Source organism: Anguilla rostrata, chromosome 6, assembly GCF_018555375.3.
Source record: "Anguilla rostrata isolate EN2019 chromosome 6, ASM1855537v3, whole genome shotgun sequence".
Classification (NCBI taxonomy): Eukaryota; Metazoa; Chordata; class Actinopteri; order Anguilliformes; family Anguillidae; genus Anguilla; species Anguilla rostrata.
The window spans coordinates 10,792,129-10,810,892 of record NC_057938.1 but is presented as its reverse complement, the minus strand read 5'-3'; the positions used below and the strand labels follow the sequence as shown (position 1 = coordinate 10,810,892).

The 18,764-nt window shown below is 48.0% G+C and overlaps 1 protein-coding gene across 2 annotated transcripts; it reads left to right on the top strand.

Moving 5' to 3' along the window:
* Positions 1 to 284: 284 nt before the first annotated feature.
* On the top strand, positions 285 to 18,192 carry LOC135256491 (ral guanine nucleotide dissociation stimulator-like 1). Of its 2 annotated transcripts, none has more exons than XM_064338301.1 (18): positions 285 to 517; positions 9,331 to 9,441; positions 10,017 to 10,225; positions 10,659 to 10,715; positions 11,019 to 11,212; positions 11,357 to 11,481; positions 11,980 to 12,198; positions 12,529 to 12,632; positions 12,944 to 13,028; positions 13,122 to 13,211; positions 14,401 to 14,487; positions 14,598 to 14,630; positions 14,931 to 15,052; positions 15,419 to 15,508; positions 15,612 to 15,789; positions 15,908 to 16,147; positions 16,498 to 16,612; positions 17,021 to 18,192. In XM_064338301.1, the coding sequence occupies exons 1-18, from the start codon at positions 386 to 388 to the stop codon at positions 17,206 to 17,208; spliced, it is 2,379 nt and encodes a 792-aa protein (XP_064194371.1). In that variant the 5' UTR covers positions 285 to 385; the 3' UTR covers positions 17,209 to 18,192. The 2 variants fall into 2 exon arrangements, with proteins under 2 accessions (XP_064194371.1, XP_064194372.1); XM_064338302.1 differs by lacking the exon at positions 285 to 517 and adding an exon at positions 6,370 to 6,595.
* The last annotated feature ends 572 nt before the right edge of the window (positions 18,193 to 18,764 follow it).

Here is an 18,764-nt window from a genome sequence, read left to right as displayed (position 1 = left end):
GTTCTCTTTCTTTCTCTCCTCTTTTGCCAGCACATGTAATATATCCAACGAGTGGAACAATCAAAAAATGAGAAACTAAAAGCCGAAAGAAATGGATACAGCGTACAGCATTGAGAAAGGTCTGTGATATTAGCCACTGCAGGACTCAGAGGAGGCGGGTTTATCACCTGCTCCACCTCCTCTGCACTCACGGGGGCGTGGGGGGGTGGGGGGGCGGAGGGAGGGGGCAGGACAGAGGGCGAGAGAAACAATAGGAATGAGTGAGAGAGAGAGAGAGAGAGAGAGAGAGAGTTGAGAGAGGGGATAAGCCAGCACTGGGACTCTCACCCTGTGCTCCAGAGTGAAGCATGACCCAGAGGAGCACCCGGGCGCCCACCCCGGCTCCATGATCTCGCTGCTGCTCTGGCCCGCTGGCCCCCACGCCCTGGAGCCCCATGGCAGCCTGCTGGGAGGGGAGGGCGGCGTGGCCCTGCAGAGATACCAGCCCCGCTCCCCGGACAGCAGCCCCAGCCACTGGGTCAGTTCCTCCTCTTCAAAATTCAGATTCTGAAGTCTACTGCTGTCCCTTTGCGAGTCTGTCTGTTTGTCTGTCTCCTGCGCCGCCTGTGTCCCTCTCTTTCTCCTGTTTGTCGATTAGATTTAATGCTCGACCATGTGCTGGGATCATACTGCTGTGGCTACGTTACTTATCTTCCCTCAGTTTAAACTCTCGCACAATGCCTCTGTGCTGGAGTCACCAGCCCTATCCTGTACCTCTGCTTTCCCCTGAGACACACTCCTCCCTCTCTACCGCTACTGCTCCATTGTTTAGTGCGGTTTATCGTTTAGACGGCTTATCCATGTTTGTGTGAGTGCGTGTGTGTGTGTATACGTTTGTACATGTGTGTGTTCTTGTGTCCCCATTAGCAGGACAGTGCAGGAGTGTGTGTGTGTGTGTGTATGTGTGCAGGTGTGCGTGTGTGTGTGCGTACGTGTGCTTGTGTCCCCATTAGCAGGACAGCAGATGTGTGTGGGGGAGGTGTTGTGTGTGTGGTATGTGTGCAGGTTGCGTGTTGTGCGTAGTCTTGTGTCCCTTAGCAGTGGTGCGACAGGGCGCGTTCATTGTCTTGTTATGCTATTTATGTAACTGTCCTGAGCACAGTCGCCGTGGACCTTGACTGAGGAGGAAAACTGCTGTTCTGAGCAGCACGGAGGAGCACAGTTTAGCATGACGGGCCCTGCTAGCTGAAGCGCACATCCTGTGTGCCCACAGCAGGGCCCGGTGCAGTGGTGGCTGCCGAGGGGTACCAAGCTAAATCGGCTGAGTAATGGTTTGGTGAGTGTACAGCAGGTTCCGAAAGTACAGTAAGTGAAGAAGGACAGGGGGAGATGTTGCTGAGGTGGAAGGACAGGGTTGGGCTAGGGTGGGGAGGTCTGTTGAGTGCACTGTTCCCTCTTGTTTCTGTTCCCAGTCAAGCGGTTCTGTTCAACGACTCAAGTCACCTGAAGGACTGTCTCCATGTTACATGTTCCCTATGACTCCCACATAGTGAATTTCTTGAACTCAGCCAGGGAAAAGCTAGCACTGTTCTTTTTGTGCATTGTGTTTCTTTGTCAGACATACTGTGCTGCATTGAAACATAGACTCTCTCTTTGCTTGTGTGTGTGTTTGCCTGTGTATCTGTGCGTGTGCGTGGATGTATGTGTTGTGAGTTTATGTGTGCGTGTGTGTATGTGTGATGTGTGTGCGCACGCGTGGATGTGTATGTATGAGAGAGAGAAAGAGTGGCCGATGTGTGCATATGTGCGCTTTTATGCCCTTGGTAAGCCCGGTGCTTATCAGACATCCTGGTTGATGTGTGTGCTGGGGAGAGACCGTGACAGTTTCCGATCATTGTTCCCAGAAGTGCTGTTCAGACAGCCGGGGATCTCCCACAGTCTGCCATCCCTGGCTGCTGCTCTGCCCCTGGCACAGCTAGGGGAATGCCACAGCACACCCGTTTCCTGGAACTTCTACCCACTGTGAAGATCTCAGCCAATTCCACACGACCCCCCAATCCCACCTCCCTGCTTGTTCTCATGCCCTGGTGATTTTTCTCTTTCATTTTGACCCCGTCTTTCCCTCTGTGCTTTTTTTTCTCCCTCTTTCCCTTGGTTTCAGTATTTTTTTGAACCAATTGTTTCCCTCAGATTTTTTTTTTCTTCAGAATTTGGAATGGCGACCTAGACCTAGACCTCAAGCCATTGCCTTAATCTCTCTATGTGAATGCTAGCAGCCACCATTTCACTGGCTGCATTACCAGTAATGTTTGTTTACTCCTGGCACATCCTTCTGTGATAAGAGAGAGACAAGCCTGCCAACCAAAACCCTGCCTTTCTGGGTGACCAGTTATGTGTTCTCCAGCTGGGGTGCAGTCAGTTTCCACTTTCCAGTATACACTCAATGCATAATCCAGGCACCAGCCGGGAGCTTATCCTTCCTCCTTTCTCTCTTGTATTCCTCCGTCCTCTCTCTTACTCCATCTCTCGTTCTCTCACCGGCACACCGCGCTCCCGTAAGCTTCGGGAGATCCTGTTGTGCAACAGGGCAGCTGCGTATCAGCGATGTGGCCAATAAAACCCCGCTTTAATTGCCCCGCGCTTCTTGCTGACGAGCGACGCGGACAAAGTGCAGCTCGTAAGGCGCTCGGCGGCCGAGGGGGGGCTCCGCATCACCTGGCCCGAGGAGCCATAAAGACAGATAGAGCGCGGCACCGCCCGCCGCGTTCTGAGAAGGACGGGACAGAGTGACCCACAGCCGCCGCAGCCGGGGAGGCAGACAGCGCCCACTCAGCAGATGACTGCAGCGCACTGCAATAAACTCCGGGGGCCAGGGCTGCATGCACGGCTTTAACCGCAGGGCCAGCGCAGTGAGGCCAGAAGTCAGTGTCACACCGAGCCGTCAGTTTTCTCCGGACCTTTTCGGAATGAGGTTATTTGCCAGCTTATTTACGAGAAATTCTAACCAAACCGAGCCTCTGTTGTTCTTCTCTCAGCCTGTTCCTGCAGGTCTTGTGCTCTTGAGACCCCCTGAAATACCGACACAGGTTTTCTGTAGCCACGCATTACATGTGTTTGTTTATTGTCGCCAGGAGGACTAGATGTGAAATGTAGAAGAGCGCAGAAGTCTCTCCGGTGAGATTGTGACATTCAGTGAGAGTCAGTACAGCTGTTCGAGGGGCTGTTGCAGTGCTGGAGCGGCCAGTGCTCTGGTATGTGTCTGTTCGGTAGGGCGTGGCAGGTGCTGAGTATGGACATCTGCGTAAGCTTGCGCAGTCAGGACCCCTACTGCTCTGAACCTTTGGTTCTTTGGTCTTTGAGCTGCACATAACAGGTCTGAGAGTTCAGTCCTTCCTGTGCTTGTAAGGCCAGTAAGGCAAATCCACCACGAACAACGTGAGGCCCCATCCCCCTCTGCTGTGATCCCAGTCATGTGTCCCAGCTTTGCACATGAATCTGGAGCAGTGGAGGAGAAGCTGGGGGCCAAGGTCCAGCTAGATGTTTTTATATTTATGTTAAGTACTGTACACTGCAGTATTAGTGCAGTGACACAATTTTTATTTTGTTTTGGCTCTGTGCTCCAGGACATTGGATTTAAAATTAAACTATGAATATGAGGTTAAAGTGCAGATTGCCAGCTTTAATTTGCAGGTATTTACATCCACATCAGGTGATCCATGTAGGAATTACAACCCTTTGGGCAATGGTATCTTAGATAGAGTCCTGAGGTCAATATTTGTGTAACAGCAATTTCTCAGTACAAAAATAAGACCTCAGAATTCAGAAACTGTGAGATAGAGATTGATTGAGTGTTCTGGCTGGAAATGTGACAGCCAGTCAGTCTCCATTTTGCTGCAGTTCACTCCGGGAGCCGTTTAGAGAGGTGGTTGCATCTCTGGAGCCCGACTCGCATCCTGAGAGCTGTCACTCCTATTGTGCCCTTGAGCGAGGCACTTAAGTGTGAGTGCATTGTGGGATATATGGTTGCACTTTTGGCTGGAGAACCACTCAAGAGAGAAAGTAATGACATGTCAGTGTTGTTACCATGCTCCTTCAATGACAGAACCAGCACAGTGTGCCCCCTGCTGGATGCCTCAGGCATGTACTTATTTTTGTGGTAGTGTTATCCTGGAAACTGTGAGCATTGTGGGGACAGAAAGCCTGTGGTCTCGGACCAGTCACTGACCGTAGCTGTACAGTTACTGTACTGCCTTATTCTTTGCTCCAGTGTATGTACAGTACCAGCTCAACAGAACCTCTCTCCCTGCTCCATACTCAGTGTAAAGATTCTTCTGAGCTTTTCTTCCTGTTCCAGGATCAGTCTGCTGGTTTATATATAAACTAAAATCTCCCCCCCTGCTCCACAGTCAGTGTGCACATTTCTCCACAGCTTGTCTCACTTTTCCAGAGTCAGGTATGAGGACAGCGGGTAAAGCCCAGTTCACAGACTGGTGGCAGGAAGTGAGAGATTTCCTGGAATGTGTGTTTCTCGTCAGCGGGGTAAAAACAGCGGGCTGCTCCTCCTGTTTTTGTCCTGTGCCATTTTTTCTGGGTCAGCAGACAGAAGCACTGGGGCTCAGCGGGATGCAGTGGATGCTGGGAAGTGTTGTCCAAGCATGGATTGAATTAGGTCCTAAAGATGATAGCCTCTTTTCAGATTTATAAAGGGGAGTAAAGCCATTTTACAGGGCCCTCATTTAACCAAACTGCACAAGTTGATTTTCTTTTTTTTATTATCTGGACATTTATCCATGAGCTCTCCAGACACTGTATTGTTCTAATAAATATGCAGTTGACACAGTTGCTGTAGTTATGTCAGTGCACACTCTGTAGTCTGTGTTTATGAAATCCTCTGTGCTGATAGTTGGTTTGCTGTGTGCTTACATAACTACATCCTTCCAGAAGCTCTCCATCTGTTTAACACTGTCAGGCAGACAGCTTCTGGACTCCTTACCCATTCCCATCCCCTAGCACTTTTTTCCTATGTAATCACTTTAGGATTGTTACAGCACACTTTATGGTTTTATATAGAGGTGGCTATCTGTATGGATCTATGATTTGCATTATGATTTTAGGGTGACCTAAGGTAACTTTTAGAGCTTTAATGATGTTTCACATATCCTAGCTGGTCTGGGAATGGTGTTTGCCAGATGTGGAATTGCTCAAATAACTCAGGTGAATGCACTTATGTTGTCTTTCATTGTAAGTGACTGTTGATAACAGTGTCTACAAAGTTAATGTATTATAAATGGAATATTAATCAAAGCAAAATACCACCACTAGATTTGAGGCATGGTATGTGATGGTCCGGCAGAATTATATGCGTGCATTTCAGTCAAGCTTAGTGGGGACAGTGATGTTTGGTTGTGTTGTTGCTGTGCATGACGATGACATCACATTCCCCTTGAGATTGGCTGTCCGCATGCACTGCTGGGCCCCGTGACCTCTCCCATAACATGCAGATCCATCTCGGTCACCTGTCCCCATGGAGATGGATGCACACAGCGAGGCAGAGAACTGGGACTCTGGGAACTGGTCCTGGGCCAGGGTAGAGAAGGAGAGGGCGAGAGAGAGAGGGGGTGGGGGGGCTGAATGCCTGCCTGTTTGACTGCCTGCTGGTCTGTCAATACTGCCTATAATTCTGTTGTGATACAGACAGGCCATTGGTACATCATTGTGTGTGTGTGTGTGTGTGTGTGTGTGTGTGTGTGTATGTTTACATGTGGGTTGCTTGAAGCTGAGAGAGAGGCTGTACAATCAGACCAAACCAGACCACAGAGCATTGCCACCCACAGAGGGAACCCTCAAGCTTGTTGCCTTATTGTATTGTTCAGCTGTGGTTTGGAGTCAGTACAATTGTTTCTCATGCAGAGAGGTTGCAACACATCTAGTTACACTCTCATTTCTGAGAGACTCTTAAGTCTTTTCAACTGGTGTCAGGAGAGATGGACCAAGCTGTCAGATAATGTCTGTTTATTTCCCCTGTGGACATTACTACAGCAATTTAACACTGCATGCATCACAAAAATAATGTGCATCCATGTTCACTCTGACACAGTCACACATTTATGGTCAGTTGTTAAGCTGTTAAGATCTCACAAATAATGCATTGTGTGCTGCTAGACAGGACACAAAACTTGGATTATCAAATGGCTGCACTCACAATGATACTAACGCTGATGTAGAGCTTCTGAGAATCAAACAAAAAAACGCAATCTTAATATGAATTTCCAGCGATAACTCCGAACTCTATAAACATTCTCTAAACTCCACTAGGCGATGGGGAGTGCAGCGAGGCGGAGTTGGGTGATTCAGGACCGGAGACTGAATGAAAAAAGAGAGGATTCTGAAAGAAAGAGGGAGGAGTGACTAAAAAAAGCAAAGGGCTCCAGAGCTGTGACGGATTTTGTCTGTGTGGCGGTGTAGAAGAGATTTACAAAAGTGGACAGTTTTTTGGTGGATGCTGTTTGTTGCTCAGACAGAACTAAAAGTTCTTATCTTGGTCAACTATGAAGATGCAGCTAGCGGACCACGAGAAACAAGCTGATCATGAAATTCGCCAGGGCAGATAAAAATGGTAAAACTAACGCTTATAGCATATAATGCGATCGCCCATTAAAGTTAATATTGCGTAATGGCTTGCTTTCTGTCAGAGAGGACAACGTGAGTGGGAGGAGGGGGTAATAGTTTGGGAAAGTAGCGGATGAAGGGAAAGAATGGAAGGGGTTGGAGGATGGGTTACATAAACTTTTTTTGTAATTCTGCTTCGATTGGTCGTGTAATTATGTACTTCTAAACGTTTAATGTGCAATTATGATTTAAACTACTACCAGTTTGCTTGACCTACGTTTTGAGATGTTTTCTGGTCGAAGCGACAAAGATGAGACGATTGCACAACAGAAACTTTTGTTTCGCGGCGCAGAGCCAGAGCTATGATGGGGAAGCGCCGCGTTCACTTGCAAAGCATACTGTCGCTGTTTACTGGCGCACAACAAAGCAGATTCCTTAAGACTTGACGTTGTTGTTGTCTGCAGAGTCCTCCTGAAGGCCTTTTTTCACTTGACCACTTCTCTCAGTCACGCTTGAAGGTTCAAACGATATTTTAAACAGGAAGACTCCCTCCTATCTTTAGGAGTAAGAGTTGTTTTATTTTACTTGGGAAAAAAGTGTCAGGGATTTCTGTTGGGACAAACACACTGAACGTTACACATTTCATAAAAATATGGAATTAATAACGTGATTATTTTGTCGTGTTGCCGGTGTACAATAGCCAACGGAGTGTGGAATTGATTTGTTACTAGCCTGTAGCTCCTGAAGAGCACCCTCAGGCCTGTATTTAATTAGTAAATGCAGTGCTATTTTTTTCCCTGGAATGTTTTCACTACCTTTTTATTTCTAAATATCTGTGCCTTTACCCTCTCAGTCACAAGGACAGCCCTCAGCGCAGTGTGAGTTAGCAGCTACTAAATTTGTTTTGAGAAACAAGGATCAATGCACCAGCAAGAACACGCTGTGAGCCTGTGAAAACTGTGGGCTTGGCATGATTTATGCTGTCATCTATAATTCCCCTCTGGGATTAATAAAGGACAATCTAATCTAATCTAATTTAATCCAATCTAATCATGGGGTATGTCCCAAACGTGTTCCTAGAGGCATGCCTATGTTTGTTTTAACATGTCTTACTTGTATTACATTTGTTTGAGCTGATGATGTTCCTGAAATTCTATTTAGACAACATTTCAATAATTTGTGTCACGTATGTGCTGTGAGAGGTGTGTTTTGGTACTTATGCAGCTGTTAATGCAGGATATTTTAGCTAGCATGTGCCTCACAAATTTTGGTGTAAATGTACAAGGTCCCGATTCAGCAATGATCTTAAACCAGTAAAGTTATATTGTATCTGTCTGTATAAAGCCTATTTGTATCTCATATTTGTAAAAATTGGTGAAATTAATAGAAATAGCTATCAGAAGCTACATTTGTCAATAGAGGTTAAGTAATGTTAAATCCGGGGCGACAATGTTAAGTCGACATAGCTCAGGAGGTAAGACCGATTATCTGGCAGTCGGAGAGTTGCCGGTTCAAACCCCGCCCTGGGCATGTCGAAGTGTCCTTGAGCAAGACACCTAACCCCTAACTGCTCTGGCGAATGAGAGGCATCAATTGTAAAGCGCTTTGGATAAAAGCGCTATATAAATGCAGTCCATTTACCAAATCCAATTCAATTTAGCGGTTCAGTCAAATATAGTTAATTGAGAGCTTCGCTAGATGGAAAATTAGCATGTGTGGTGAGCCCCCACTATACTAAGCACATACTGGACTAAATCACACAATACAAAACACATGAGACTGGATGTGCAAATGCCAAAATGCACTTATACATGGTCTCTCCCCATTATACACATGAGTGGATGACAGCTGGAAAGTTGCTTTCTATTAGCATTATTTAGTTTAATTATCAGGTTTACAGTGGGTTTCACATATCTGAATCAGTTTATGTTTATTCGTGTTTTAAAATGTCCCCTTTCCTCATATTTCCCTCATGTCCTCATATATTCCGTTAGTTGGAATCTTGTGTTATGCCATGATCTCAGGCCACAGCTGTGCCTCATGCACATGTGCAAGAACCACTGCTGCACGTGCACTCACCTGGCAGCCAGTGATGGTTTTTCCACACTACACACCACACAGTGGGGCACAGGAGAGTTAGCAGTTAGCACAGTTTGACACCTGGCGAACAGGGTGCTGATGCATTGATAGAAAAACCCTGCAGACTGTGGCCCATCCTGCTCTAATTGGACAGGGTCAGCTATGTCCCAGGGGTGTAGATCCCTGCTTACAGTTTAGTCATGACATTGAATCGAAGCACCCTACTGACAGAGCCATTCAGAAGCCCCAATGAGCAGAATTGCTATGTCAGTCAGAACATCAATGTTTGTTTGCAGTTGACCAACTGTATCAATAGTGCTTGCGACAAATCAATTTCAGTATTTATGTTTCTATTTGTATCACCCTCAGTAGTTTGAACAGGTCAATTCAACCAAAGCCTGAAGGCAATTTGAAGGCTTGGTGTCAGTTCATTGAGAATAACAGTTTTTGTCTATAATTCATTTTTCTGCTATTGGCCTGGCCTCAGCCTGTTCTCTCCCAGACTGCTGCTTACCTGCTCCCACCACTATCCATCTCAGTCACATATCCATTCCACTTTATCAAGAGATTGCATGTATTGTCAGTAACTAAGTGCAGTGCCATTGGCTCTTCCTCTTTTAGGATGCAGCAAGGTGTGTTGTAACGTTTTACGTTCCCCCGCAGAGCTCGGTGCAGGACTGGGGGGAGGAAGTGGAGGACGGGGCCATTTACAACGTGACACTGAAGAGAGTCCAGATCCAGCAGGCTGCCAACAAAGGGGCGAGATGGCTGGGGGTAAGATGAGCATGCGCACGGATATGATACACACACATATATATATACACACTCAGGCATGAGCACAGTGCGTTGAGGGTGGTTTTTAAGATACCACTCAGCGCATTGCTCTCACTGGTGAGGAAGTCTGAGGCAGACTACACCCAGGGAGAGTACTATTCTCTTCTGCTCTCCTCCTTCTCTGTGTCAGAAAGGGAGTGGAGGGGTGGGGGGCGCTGTGTGATTGAAAGCAGATTGTAACACTTCCTGTCCTAGCTTGCTAGCAGCACCAAAGGCTGTGTTTTCTCCTGTATCCCTCTTTATCCCTCTCCCTCGCTCTTTCTCTCTCTCTCTGTTTCTCTCTCTCTCTCTCTCTCTCTCTCTCTCTCTCTCTCTCTCTCACACACACACACACACGCACATACACACACTCTAAACAGCTGTACACATCTCTCCTGTGGCTGTGGTTGCTGCAGTCATGTCGACTCAAGGTGCAGCTGTAGTCAGGGCAGTGGCAATAGGCTACAGAATTTCTGGGCATGGGGTTTTCTACCCCTCATCTTGTTCTAAACCCCCACCCCCCTCCCCACCCCCAGGTGGAGAACGACCGGCTGCCCCCCGGCCACACGGTCAGCCAGCTGGAGACCTGTAAGATCCGCAGCATCCGCGCGGGGACCCAGCGGCGGCTGGTGGAGACACTGCTCACCGCCTTCGCGGACAACGACCTCACCTACACGAGCATCTTCCTGTACACGTACCGCACCTTCGCCAGCACCGAGACGGTGCTCGACCTGCTGTTCGCCAGGTATGCGCTCCCCATCAGGCCCTGAGCATGCTCTTTCAGCAGCCAGCACGGGCCCTGCGACCTGCCTGCAAAAAACTCTGGTCATGTTCCAAAATGCATGCAAGGGTGATTGGAGGTTGGTGGCTGAGTGATCAAATACTGTTCCAAAACTTAAGTATTCAAGGACTGAAAGCCTCTTTTTAAGTGCATTAGGAAGTTCATTAATGAACTCAAACTGTGTGGAGGTCAAAGTTCTCGGCAGGGCAATGACATAAAAATGCACACATATTTCGTGTGAATCAAGCACTTGCATATTTAATGGTGAATATTCACAAGGATGCAGCGTGTACTACCAAGTACGCATGTATGTTGTATGTAACTGCATTTTATAACATGGCCTTGGGTAATGTGTGGTCATTCACAGTGGGCTTTTTGTGCTTTACCTCCATCACAGGTATGAGAGGGTAGGGGACAGTGACGGAGCCTGTGATGCCAGGGGAAATGTTCGCAAGTAAGACCCACGACACACAGCCCTGTTCTCAGCCCTGCATGTGTCCCAGCTCTGTAGTTCTTTGGTTTACAAGCTTGGATATGTGCATGTATTTAGTATTTATTTAATACATATTTTTAATAAAGCCACACAATGTGTTTGTGAAACAGTCCTTATTTCAGATTGATAGATAGACACTATATACTGTACATGCATACATGCAGACCTGATTCCCAGGTTGAGGAGGACCTTGTTCTTGTGTGAGCTGACTGTCACATGGGCTGTGCGGTTGCGCTTCATGCTCGTGTGTCTGTCCTGTGTCAGCGCCCTGGCCTCCATCCTGCGAGCCTGGCTGGATCAGTGCCCCGAGGACTTCCAGGAGCCGCCCTCGTACCCCAGCCTGCACAGGGTCCTGGAGTTCCTGCAGAGGGCGCTGCCGGGTTCAGAGCCCCTGCGCAAGGCTCAGACGCTGCTGGAGCAGCTGCAGGCCCAGCACAGCGTGGAGCTCGAGGCCGAGGGTGGGTGTTGGGTGACCCGTTTCCCGCTCTCTCCGCGTGTCTAACAGGTCTCCTGCCCTGTCTTTTGTGTGATTCTGCCTGGGTGAATTCTCAGACCTGAGTCTTTATTTTTCTAAAGATATAATTCTGTATGCCTTGATGTAGGTGGTTTCCATGGCAATAGTCCCTTCTGCCTTGGGGAGGAAGAGGAAGTGGAAATCGAGCTTCAGGAGGACTTCCTGTCGTTTGAAGCCGATCTGGTTGCGGAGCAGCTGACCTACATGGACGCGGTGAGGGGCAGGGCTGAGAGGATGGAAGGTTAATTGGACTGGGTGGTTAAAACAGTGGATTGCAGGGGCTGCTGGGTAACTCAGACTCAGACCATGCCAGTGCTGACTGCGGCCAGCAGCCCCGTGGGCCAACGCACGATTGATCTGTTGTCAACAAGGAGAGGAAGGGTTTCAGTCAGCTGGGATGTCTCTCATTGTGCACCAGCGACCCCAGCTGGTCAATCACACACATGTCTGCCTGTTGAGCTGTGCATGAAGTGTCTTCTTCCAGCTCATATCTGTTCAAGCCCACCTTCTGTTCTCTCGTGTGATAATAAGAAGTGGTTGACATGATGTTTCAGGGGAGGGCACATACTTGTCTGCGCTTTCCTAAATCACTAGCAGAGGCTATGAGCACTGATGAACATGAGTAGGTGTTCCAAAATGGAGAGAAAAAGGAGCAAAACAAAGCAATAAAGAGGGTGGACGCATGTCCCTGACTTTACCTCCCTCTCTCAGGCTCTGTTCAAGAAGGTGATCCCTCATCAGTGTTTGGGCTCCATCTGGTCCCAGCGCGACCGCAAGCAGCGGAACAAGCAGGCGGTGCCCACCATCCGCGCGACCGTGACGCAGTTCAACGCGGTCACCGCCTGCGTGGTCAGCACCGTGCTGCGCCGGCGCCAGCTCCGCCCCCACCAGCGGGCGCGGGTCATCCAGCGCTGGATCGACGTCGCTGAGGTAACCTGTCCCCGCCCACGCGCACACCAAACATTACGCCGTTGGTTAGACGTCCAATCAACGACGATCATGGAGGTCGATATGACGTCGAATAGTGGGGCGGAAATGAAAGTTTTTTTGATGTCGGTAATTCGATGAGTACAAAACACTGATCTATTATAGGTGGAAAAGTGGTCACGTCATGACTCAACGTAGCCTTGTAGCCGCGACGCAGGTCGACGAATTTGGGGGCAGAAACGCATTTGTACCCCTCGCCTGCAGGACGTGGATTAAAGCTCATTAGCTGCGTTGTGTGTGATGTCATTGGTCTGTCTGTGACTGTGTTCCCAGGAGTGTCGTATCCGCAAGAACTTCTCCTCCCTCAGAGCCATCATTTCTGCTCTGCAGTCCAATCCTCTGTACCGTCTGAAGAAGGCCTGGGCCTGTGTACACAAGTGAGTCTGTCCATCTGCGAGTCTGTTAGCCTGTGTTCCTGCTGGTCAGTGGATCTCTCTGCTAGTCAGTTAGCGTGAGCGTGTCTCTCAGTGAGTGGGTCTATGTGTCTGTCTTAGAACATGTAGGGATGTAGGTATATTTCTGGTGGAACATGAGTGTGATAGCCTATTGTGAGTAATCAGTCAAACTTGTTTTTAAATGGCTTTGCATGTCAGTCTTTTTAAATGCTCCCTTGGCCTCCATCTCTTTCTCTTTTCTCTCTCTCTCCGTCTCTCTCATTCTCTCTCTCTCCCTCCCTGTCCTTCTTTAGAGACAGCCTGCAGACTTTTGAGGAGCTTTCAGACATCTTCTCAGATCACAGCAACCACCTGACCAGTAGAGAGCTGCTGATGAAGGTGAGGACCGTGGTTGCGGTTGTGAAACGCTGGTGCTCGGGTTGACCGCAGGTACACTCACGCCCTGCGCGTTCGCCTTTCGCCCACCTGCAGGAGGGCACCTCCAAGTTCGCCAGTCTGGAGAGCTGCGCCAAGGAACTGCAGAAACGCACCCAGAAAAGGCTGCAGCTGCAGAAAGACATGGTGAGACGCTGCAATCGGCAGGAAACGGCATAATACAATCAAGTCAGAATGTATTCATGTGGGTATTCTCCAAATGGTTTGTCGCAATACGCTTCACAGCATACACTGGGCCTAAAACACGAATGAAAGCCAAGGCCCGGGTTCGAATTACACTCTGACTTTGGGGGGTGCGGGGAGTGGTCAAGATTGCAGTCCACGGAAGCTCAGGTCTCTTGGGGAGAAATCTGAATGGTTAAGAAATGGTATGACCCATCGTAGGGGTGTGTGAAATTGCAGCACAGTTTTACTTCCGACAGGGCTGGGGAAACGCATTTGAATATTTACTATTTGAATTCTGTAGTTTATGTAAAAAAAAGACTTTGAACCTGCTAGCCTTTTGTTTTTAGTTCCATCAGGGGGGTTCAAGTCTCAATAGGGGCGTCAGACCCCCCCAAAACCCCCAGTAATTTGCACCCTGCCTAGGATGAAAGCTCCCTCAGTGGCATATACAGATAAACTTTGGGAGGACCCAGACGGGAGGGGGGGAGCCCATCCTCCTCTGACTGGCTCAGTGTGTGGGTCCACCGTGACCAGCATGGTCAAGTAAATACTCCTGAACAGTCTAAATCAGGTTGGCTGTGTGTGGCGTGCTGGAGGCGGGGCTTCTGGGGGGAAAGCGGGCGGGCAGGCTTGGACTGAGTGATGGGTCAGGCGACAGGTTTAAGAGGTCAGGACTCAGGGCCGGCACCGCACTGGTGGGAGAGGGAGACAAAAACAAGAATAGGCCATTAGGGAAAAGCTAGTGTTAGCAGACAGAGTTTTTAACATGTGACTCAAATGGGGGCACCAGGGACCTGCTCATCTTCAGGAATGAAACTCCAGAATTCCTTTATGGAAGTTAGATATGGAACTGACTTCTGCGAGGTAAAACATGATAATAAACATTTCATACATGAAGTATGCTCAGGGTTTGTAATATGACTGATGAGTCTCTTTTAAGAAAAAATGACCTTATTTTCATTGGAGCAATGCCTGCATGTTTTTTGGAAAATGAAGGTGCAGTTTGGCACACCAGTGAACTGAATTGGTCAGAAATTGATATTAACTGAGATAGGAATAGATAGATGTGGAACATGTGAAACAGAATATGAGTGTTTTTGAGGGCTGCTGGCGAAAGCAGGAAGTGGTCAGCCTCTCTTTCCTGCCGCAGGGTGCGATGCAGGGTACCATACCCTACCTGGGCACCTTCCTGACAGACCTGACCATGCTGGACACGGCGCTGCCTGACCTGGTGGAAGTAAGCATCTACTTCCTGTCTGCCTGTCAGAAATAGTCTACAAGCTGTAATTCTGAAGCAGTGTGAGTTCAGTGTATCACTGTTTTTCTCTTTCTCTTTCTCTCAAGCAGGGTGGTCTGATAAACTTTGAGAAAAGACGCAGGGTGAGTTTCACATTCCGTGTTAATACAGTGCTGTCTCTCCCGTCTCACCTGACTGATGCATGTCCAAAATCCCACCAATCACTGCGTTGACTGTGCACTGAGCAGGGCAAACCAGCAAAGCAAAGTAACAAAGCAAAACCATACTGCCAAAATGAGGCCACTCCAGTTTCCCAGTGCTGGACCATCCTGAATTCACACATACATACACACAGTATGTGTGCATATATATGTGCCTCCAATGGACGTATGTGTATGTATATTTCAGGATTGCTTAATCTCTATGTCTCTTGCTGACTGCAGGAGTTTGAGGTGATTGCTCAGATCAAGCTGCTCCAGTCAGCCTGCAACAGCTATTGTCTGACCCCTGACCCTGCCTTCCTGCGATGGTTCAAAAGCCAGCCACAGTACAGCGAGGAGGAGAGGTACATTCACTTCCTGTGTTTCTGTCCTTTCCCCATCGGTCTGAGGGTGATTTCAGTTAGTAGGTGTTGGCGCTGAGGCTGATTTTATTGTCTTCTGTCTTATGTGATTGTACAGAGCAGTTTTTATTTTTACAATTACTGTTTATTTTTTTAAGGGGGACAGTTAACAATGGTATTTTGGAAAGTCCTTGTTTTTATCTGATGGTGAATGTTGTTGTGTGTTCAGTAAAGGAACAAGTCAGTCTTACTGGAATGACCTTCCCCAATCACTCTCTCTCGCTCCATCTCTGTCCTGGTTCCTGCTTCTCACATGTATTTGCGCTGTGTACGATGTTGATGTGCGTCACTGTAAACCTCTCCTGCCAGCTACGCCCTGTCCTGTGAGATAGAAGCCGTGGCAGAGAGCACTCCCACCTCCCCTAAAGCCTGCCAGAGCATGGTGAAGAGGCTGAGTCTGTGAGTGCCGCTGCTGCTCTTCCTGAATGTATCAATGTCGTACGTGAAGTCCGTCATACATGAAGTCAGTTTGTCTCGAACGCATCCTGCTTTCTGTGGACAGGCTGTTCCTGGGCGCAGATTCTCCTGCAGTCAGCTCCCCAGTGAAAGACAGCCCACGTTCGCCCCCTGCTGGTAGCTCAGGGGAGAGCATGGACTCTGTCAGCGTGTCATCGAATGACTCCGGCCCGTCGGACAGTGAAGTTCAGACACCCATGCAAACCCCCGATGGCACACAGAAGGTAGTACATAATAATAATAATAATAATAATAATAATAATAATAATAATAATAATAATATCAGGATGAATTAACAGCAAAACAAACAATAAAATCCTGCAACTGTGTTTTGTGTCTCAGCCATCAGATTGTGCCTCAGCCCCCTGCTGCCCACTCTCCCGTATGGATGCATCTTTATTACCAGCCAGCTTGCCAGCGGCTCCTTCCTCTTCCTCTCCCTCTTCTCCTTCCTCTTCCTCCTCCCCCTCCTCCCCCGTCTCACCAAGGCTCCCCCCCGCATACAACACCCAGGACCGGGACGCCTGCCTCATCCGGGTCAGCTTGGAACACAGCAACGGAAACCTCTACAAGAGCATGGTGGTGAGTGAGCACGAGAGTGTGTCCGCTGGGTATGAACATGGCTGCTGGTTATGAGTATGTGAGAGTGTATCTACTGGTTATGAGTATGTGAGAGTGTATCTGCTGCTCATAAGCATGTGTGCGGGTATTTGCTGGTTATGAATATGAGTGAGAGTATAATAAGTGTTTGTATATCTACTGGTTATAAACATATCCAGTAGATATTTTGGCTATGAGTATGAGTAGTGGTGTATTGACAGGTTATAATGAGTAAGGGCACTTATGTTTTATAATAGTAGAATGGACAGTGCTCTGTGGACTGGTCACTTGTGTTTGAGGTTAGTGTAATCTTCCCTGTGTCCTCTCTTCAGCTGACCAGCCAGGATAAGACACCCGCTGTCATCTCCCGGGCCATGACCAAACACCACCTGCAGGGGGAGCCAACGGACAAATATGAGCTGGTGCAGGTCATCTCAGAGGAGAGAGGTACAGAGCTCTGTAACCCTGTCCCTGTTCTCCCTCTCTTTCCCCATCTTATCTTACCCTCCATAAACTCAACACAGCATCATTAAAACTCTCTTCAGTCTAAAAGTAGAAAAAAATTGAAATGCTGCAACAGAAATCACAAAGTGTTTGGAGAGGGAAATCTGAGCAAAGATACAGTCTGAAGAGGTGGGGGTTCTCTGTTGTCAAGTCTAATCAAATCAAATCAATTTTATTTGTATAGTACTTTTTACAGAAAACTCAAAATGACACTTTACAGAGTAGCAGAAAAGAGTGAAAACCTGAACCAGGTTCAGGCCTGAACCTCCAAATTGCAAGCAGATGAGGTAAAAAAAAAAACTGCAATGAACTTACCGACTCTCTCACATACATCCCGTGTCCCCCTCCCAGAGCTGGTCATACCGGACAATGCCAACGTCTTCTACGCCATGTGCACCTCGGCCAACTTCCACTTCCTGCTGCGTCTGCGCGGGTCCCCCGGCCGGCCGGTCCAGCTGCGCAGCCGCTGTGGCCCCGCCCTCCCGTGCGCACAGCAGCGCAGCAGCCTGCCGCAGAGACTCAGCAAGGTCACGCTGTGACCCCCCCCCCCCCCCACGCGGGGCAGGGGCAGGGCGCCAGGGTGAATGGTGGAGGGTGAAGCAAACGGGCCCTGGAGCTGGCGGACTCTCCCCCTTATTCATAGATGAGTTTAGAGCAGACGCTGCGCAGATCCACTGATCCTTATGTCATTTGGGCAGACGGCCTCTAGACACAGACGTTTAGATGAATGCATTTGTGTAATATGGAACTGCACTGCCTGGTCTAACCTGATATAAATGTTAGTGAATCTGCAGTTGCCGGGTCAACTTGACAGCCGTGAATAAAGCAGCCCCTTAACTCCATATGCGGGCCTGGGTTCCTGCTCTGAACCTCCTTTCTTCCATGTCCCCTTGACCCCCACCCCCTGTGTGCCGTGTGGATGATCCTGTCTGCAGAACTGAGCAATAGATTGAAGTCTGTTAGCGTCCCCTGTGCTGGGGGTGTTGTACACACGTAGACTTGCCTTTTTCCACCAGCAACATTTGTATGCATGCTTCCACCTTTGTATTCATTTCTTCAGTGACAGCGACGGAACACAAGAAGAGGACGACGACACTCTTTTCACCCTTGTCTTAGTCGACACCTTTTGCATCAGTGTCCTGGGGTGTGAGGTCACGCAGTCTCCTTCCCTTTCTGCAACATTGTGGACAGTGAAGACAGCTGTGTGATGAATGTTGCTATCAATACATTCTGATTGGCTTCAAGTAGTCCATGGTATTTACTCCCCCTTTCCTATTGGTGTATTACCCTGTCTCACATATTTAGATTCTTTTTTATTGGAAGGCTGGTACCAATAGGGTTGTACTTCCTAGTGAAGGGCACAGGAAGCAGCTGGGTTCTCACTAATATTGAGGACCTACTGTGCCCTACCCCCCCCTTATGTCATTACAATATTAAATGTATTGTTTTTTGTATGTACATCATTAATATTGTAACAGCGAAGACTAAAATAAAAATTAATGTAGACAAGGGGACTGTAAAAAGGTATGGAGTTTTTATTACAAATGTTTTTTTTTTTTTGTTACTCTCGTTAAGGTTTCCGTAGCGGTTTTCACACATTGAGTCATATCTCTGTTGAAAACAACCACTGGCAGGTATAGTTTCTTTCTCAAATTCAGAAAGGCATTCACTCCGATTCCCGGACACACTAACTCATTCTCATACACGCATGTTGACTCAGACTCTAGTTACCCAGATTGATATTGAATTGCAATGACTCATTCTCCTACCAGGATAATTAAAATAATTATCTATAGATAAGACTGCATTCATTATTAAAACCATGCCACTGTATATCCTTTCTCAGAATGGGTAACAGGGAGTTTTTATTATCCAAATCCAAAAATAAATTTCTAGAGGAGTACATTTGTTGGCACATTTTCTGCTTAACCAGGGACTACACCTACCAAATAGGACCTACACCAGTTTGGCAAGGAGGGCCATGCTTTCTTCTGCTCTGTTATTTAATTACCTTAGTCATTTACAAGATCCTAACGTTTTAGCTGCACTTCGGGTAAGCCCCGAAACTGGTGAACGCTGTCCTATTTGAAACCCT